At 40.9% G+C, this 5,991-nt stretch overlaps 1 protein-coding gene across 1 annotated transcript; it reads left to right on the forward strand.

Annotated features, from left to right (window-relative positions):
* The first annotated feature begins 2,043 nt into the window (after nucleotides 1-2,043).
* On the forward strand, nucleotides 2,044-3,365 carry LOC131248203 (ethylene-responsive transcription factor ERF105-like). Its single transcript, XM_058248339.1, has one exon. It carries the CDS (start codon nucleotides 2,142-2,144, stop codon nucleotides 3,063-3,065), a length of 924 nt encoding a protein of 307 aa, XP_058104322.1. The 5' UTR covers nucleotides 2,044-2,141; the 3' UTR covers nucleotides 3,066-3,365.
* The last annotated feature ends 2,626 nt before the right edge of the window (nucleotides 3,366-5,991 follow it).

Raw genomic sequence — 5,991 nt, forward strand, 5'->3', positions numbered from 1 at the left:
ACTCAAAATGGAATTCCTTAGAATCCGTTCTTCAATAGTACTTCAGAAAATTTTCCCAATATAAATTTCTTTGTTTTCTTATGAATTATGGCTTATCAAAACTGCCTTAAATGAATTCATATTATCAGCTAAATATATTATTACTTATCAAATAGGCATTTGTTTCCCCATATGTTGCCCACAAACTATTTTGATCCCATTATTTAAACCATTCATAATATAAGTGTTAGGCTCTAAGATGTATTACACCCAGATCCATAGCTCAATTGGCAGACCGAGTGGAGATACCTCGTTTCAACACTTGAGGTCTTGGTATGATCCCTAGTGGGGGTGGCTAACATGGAGTGTGTGTACCGACATGGATGTGTACTAACAAGCTAACCCAAAAGAAGAAAAAAAGGCTCTAAGATGTATTGTTCATCTAACCAATATTTGCATAGGTCTGAGTTCCGTGCTAAGCTCGTCAGTTTGGTGCAATCTATTAGATGGGATAGAATTGCATTTGGTCTCGTGGAATTCTATCCAACATTTGGAGAGGACGGGAAAGGTTGAGAGTAGGTGGGATTGAATTGTATTTAGTTCTGCGAAATTGCATTTGATCCCATGTGTGATTTATGTGGATTTTGAAATCCACTACACTTGTGAGCCCCCCACTTTGATGCATGATTTTATCTATGTCATCCACCCATATACACCGTTTACACATGACATTCTAGTTATTTATGTGTACAAGTGAACGATATCCATTGTAAATTTGGTCCGTTGATTATAATTCCATGGTTCACCAAACATGATTTTGCTTAATCTGGTATTTTGCCAAGCAAAAATTTTATCCCAAACATAGGATTGGATGGTTACAATAACATGGTATTTCTAGACATACAATCATTGTGCAATAATGATGCTAATACCATCTAATACAATCTAATACCGTTTAATTCCACACAGACCAAACATGCTCTTCGGGTTATTCAAGCAAGCATGAAGACCAATTTCATAATTTCACATAGTACTTTATATAAACCTTAGTACATTTGGTGTAACATATTTTTTGTCTTAAGAGAGTAAGTTCTTATTGTATTAAGAGCCCTTGTTTTTTTTAGTACAATGGACCAGTGCAAATGTATTAAAAGAGAACCATGTAAATTCCTGCAGTGTGGTTTGCATATTTTCTTTGTTTTCTTTTGATTTTGATATTGTTGTGTTGGATTAGTAAAGTCATATTTTCTCTCGTCAATATGCCTCTAAAATAAAAATAACTACTCTGCGATATTTGCCCTTTGATCCTAACTGCTGATTTATGAAGTTAAAATGTAGGCCATTGAAAACCTTTTAATGTCCTGAATTCATCTCCCACGTAGTGATAGTCATATTCATCCATTCAAAGTAAATTCCCACGGTGGTCCTAATAACCTAGAAATCAGAACATGTGCTGTTCGATCCCTGGACCACCTCCACCTCAGCATGTGGGCCCTCATGGGCGACACATCCGTTGGCCGGTGTACCGAGAGAGGGAAACGGTTTCCAGGCACAAGAGACAATCAGTTACAAATATCAACCCCAGCGGGGCGAGAGATCCATCTCTCTGTAGTACACGTGGAAGAAAATATATAGATCAGGACCGTCCACACATTATCTTATAATTTGAATACAAATTACTCAAAAAATGAAAAAGACAGAATGATGTTATCCATCTGATCAACGACAATTAATACGACAGTAAAAACTAAGAATTATTAGCGGTCAATACTCTATAATTTCAAGTCGAAATATATAATCATTCAATGGATATAGTTCATAGAAATAATCCATCCACACTATGTCCCACTAGATGGACGGACCAGATTGAGAAATTGCAGTAACATGTGTACTGTATACAGATAATTGTACAATACTCCAATACTACCCGATCTACTGCATGTCTGCTTCTGTAAATCGGAAGTACCTGAGAAACCGTTTAAATTAATTAAAAAATGAAAAGCAAAGGACAAGAAAAACGAGCCTTCCTCTATCCATCTCAGAACCTGAGTCGAAGCAAGCTTTTCTCCCCTTATTCTTCTCTCTTAAATACCCTCACTCCCTCCTATCTACTGCCATTCAAACTTCTCTTCTTCTTCTTCTACTCCTTGAATCGAGCTCTAATGGCAGCCATCGATGAAGTGTCCGTTCTCGATCTCATCCGTCAACACCTCCTCGAAGATTTCTCCTCTTTTGAAACGCTCTTTAACACGAGCAGCTCAATCAAAATGGAGAACTCGGAATCACCGATTTCTGAGCGGAAACCAGACATCTCTAACGATATCTTTCCCTCCGAAACGTTTTCGAACTGTTTCCGTACGGACTCGGCCGTTTCCTACTCGGAAACTGCAATCTCCGACTACTTGAAGCTAGAAGAGTCCAGCGACGAGTTTTTGGATTTTTCGCTGTTTCATGATCAAAAGCTCGCCGATTCTAAGCAAGTAATCGGTAATCTGAACCAAAGATCGAGTTCCCGCCAGCAGAAAGCTGATCGCCGGCCGTCGCTCAAGATCTCCCTTCCTCCCGCCCCGAAGATCAAGCTGCCGGAACCTGCGGCGCCGGATTCCGGCGAGAAGAAGCACTACAGGGGCGTACGGCAACGACCGTGGGGAAAATTCGCGGCGGAGATCCGCGATCCGAGCCGGCGCGGATCCAGGGTTTGGCTCGGGACGTTCGAGACGGCGATCGAGGCCGCAAGAGCGTACGATCGAGCGGCTTTTCAGATGCGAGGGAGCAAAGCGATCCTCAACTTCCCGCTCGAGGCAGGGAATCCATCTGATCCACCGGTGACGACCTACGGGAAAAGGCGTCGGGAAGCGGAAGCCGACGAGAATTCAGCTGTGGAGAAGAGAGCGTTTAAGAAAGAGAGGTCGCCGGAATCTGACGCCACGGGATCGACTACTAACGTCCCAACCTTTACGCCGTTAACGCCGTCGAGTTCGATGAGCGAATGGGAGGGGTTTGATTTGACGGCCTTTAACTTCCCTCCTCTGTCACCGTTATCTCCGCATCCGCCATTAGGGTATCCCCAGCTGATGGTAATCTGAAATAGCCGGCGAGTGTGTCAGATAATAGTTGAAAGACGGCGAGTCCATCCGATGCCGGGAAGGCCTTGGGACGTGTACATACGGTAGATGGTCATGATACGTATGGTGTGTAGCTTGCGTATATCGAATTTGTTTATTCTTTTAAAAATTTATTTATTTTTATATATTTTTTGTGTAATGTAAGAAAGTACCCTGAAATGGACTTCTTGATCTCGAAAGTCACTGAATTATCATCTAGTTGATATGAAATGAAGGATATTGGTTTATTTTTAGAAAATCAAATCACGAACGGTTATCATTGTTGCTATTATTTTTTAGATATATATTGATATGAAACAAAGGATATTGATTACAAATGTTTTAATGCCAGGACAATCCCTCTCAATTTTTGTATGAGGTGTGGCCTATAAAAGTTGTATGTGGGAAAGCCTGACAAATTGATAAGTCAGGTTATAGAATGGACCAATTCTACTGACATGGCCCCTACTCAATAGGCGCCGAGCCTGGCCGAGGCCTACATGTCCCGAGCCGAAAGGCAAGACCTTCAAAGAGGTCGATGCACCTTCAAGGACACTCAAAGAGTCCATCAGATGTCATTTAATACCGACATAATCCTTAGGTCGGCTGTAGATCACGTATAGGCTGACCAGACTTACGTCCGACCCAAAGCTGACCTACTGTCTCAGTTGGCCATCAATCAACAATAAATTGATTATGGATCAACTATGTCTTACTTAAATAGCTAGTTAAGGGCTAACCATCCTCAGTCGGCCATAACATGGTCAGCGCATGAATCAGTCAACATAAGCCATCCAGATATACCGATACTACAAGATTAGTTGACGAGCAGGAAGTGAATCCTGAGACGACAAACCGAGTCCCGGCAACTAATGCCATCCAGATATTCACCATCACACTCAACTTGAAGCCGAGCCTTAATCTTGGCCCGGTATTAAAGATCCTCCGTGATTCTAGAAGGATGATCTCTGATCCCAGAAATCTAGGAGATCGAAGATTTCGAAATCGTCTTGGATTACGATCAATCCCTTCTAAGGAAGGATCCTACAACCGCGAGATCGTATCTCCTCTATAAATAGGGGAGGCGTAACGGTGAAAGGTACACACACATTCTCACCCCTAAGCCCTTATCAAATTGTTAGACCCAGATTTCAGGCCTGACTTTGGCATCGGAGGGTCCCCTGCGGAAGTCAGGGTCTCCTTTGTCATCTTCCTATGCAGGTGTTCGAATACCAGAAAGGGGGTGAGCCGGAAACTGCATCAACAAAAGTCATGGATTAACTTGATTTTTAAATTCGAGGCCCATCATAGAATGGTGCATCCGACTGATGGGTAGATGTTTGACATGCATCTTGATGGGCTCGACCTCATGGGAAGCTTCTGTGAGGTCGACCGCATAAAACCATTTCTCATATATATCTATAGAGGAGTGCATATCATGGGCACAAAATCTGAATGGTCCATATGATATGGCACTCCTTGAAACTTTATGGGCCCAATTTTTAGCTTGAGCTAAAACTCTAATGAGCCATAGCAAAGAGAAATGCAAATCAAGGGAGGAAATTATTTCCTTTTGCTATAGCCCACCGGAGTTTTGTATCGGGCTGAAAGTCAGGTCGATATAGTTTCAAGGAGTGCCGCATCATGTGTACCGTTCAGATTATCTGCCCAGGAAACGTGTGCAAAGGTATGCACGGTTGCTCAGGTAAGAAGGTGCACGTGAACATTCCTCTCTCTCTCTCTCTCTCTCTCTCTCTCTCTCTCTCTCTCTCTCTCTCTCTCTCTCTCTCTATATATATATATATATATATATATATATATAAAGAATGAAATTTTTTTAAATGACTAAAAAATTCATGGTAAAATCCCTCCTATCTAACCCACTTATCCAGCTAATCCATGATTAAATGCCATCTACCATATGTTCGACACATGCTTTACAAGGAAACCGTGTAATCCAAATCTTGATGGGCCCACCACGATATTGTAGTGACATCTGCTCCTTTAGTTTCCCCAATTCATGTTAGGTTACAGCGAATACTCTTTTTTTCGCTGTTCGCCGCTATAGGCTAAAACAGTGGATTTAGCAGCAGTAAATCCCACCACTATCGGATATTGTTGCTGTAGTGGATCCAAAACTCGGGTGAGCCACACCATAGGAATAGAGACGGATGAAAATGGCTGTCGTTGGAACTTTCATGGGCCCCATGATTTTTTTGTGACAAGTACTTTCTCAATCAATTTCACGAGCTCATGATAAGATGTGAGCTAAAAAACCTAGGTAGATTCGAAACTTTTATGTTCCATCCAACCTGTTGATAACTTTATGAGCCCACCATGATCTTTATGCTCCATCCAATCTGTTCATATGATAATATCCATAATGATAAAAGGAAAACATAAAATCAGCCTCATTCAAAACTTTTGCAAGTTCGATTAATGTAATTTCAAGGGTATGCAATCAATCCCATTGTTTTCTTGTGGTGTGGCCCACCTAAGTTTTGAATTTACTTAATTTCGGAGCTTGCATCCTACTTTGAGCTCACGAAATTGATAGACTCGGTGAATGTAATAAGGACATGGTAGTGGGCCCACCCAACTTTGACTTGCTCAAGTTCAGGTTCGCTCCGTGCAATCAAGGTAATACAGTGAAATTCCACTAGCGTGAGTGTGTGGGGGTGTGTGCGCGTGTGTAAAAATAATAAAAAATTAAAATTTTAATTTAAAAAAAAAAAAAATGTAATACAGCGAAAAGTATGTTTAAAATGGATAAAATTATCTTTTAAACTGCTAAGGATTCCTTTCTTTAATTATTTGTCAATTAAATTAAAATAATAAAATTTTCAACCGTACATCTAAAAGATGAGCGTTTAGTTGGAAAAACTTTGAAGTCAACGGTTTTTAATAG

This window comes from Magnolia sinica, chromosome 6, assembly GCF_029962835.1.
Source record: "Magnolia sinica isolate HGM2019 chromosome 6, MsV1, whole genome shotgun sequence".
Lineage (NCBI taxonomy): Eukaryota > Viridiplantae > Streptophyta > Magnoliopsida > Magnoliales > Magnoliaceae > Magnolia > Magnolia sinica.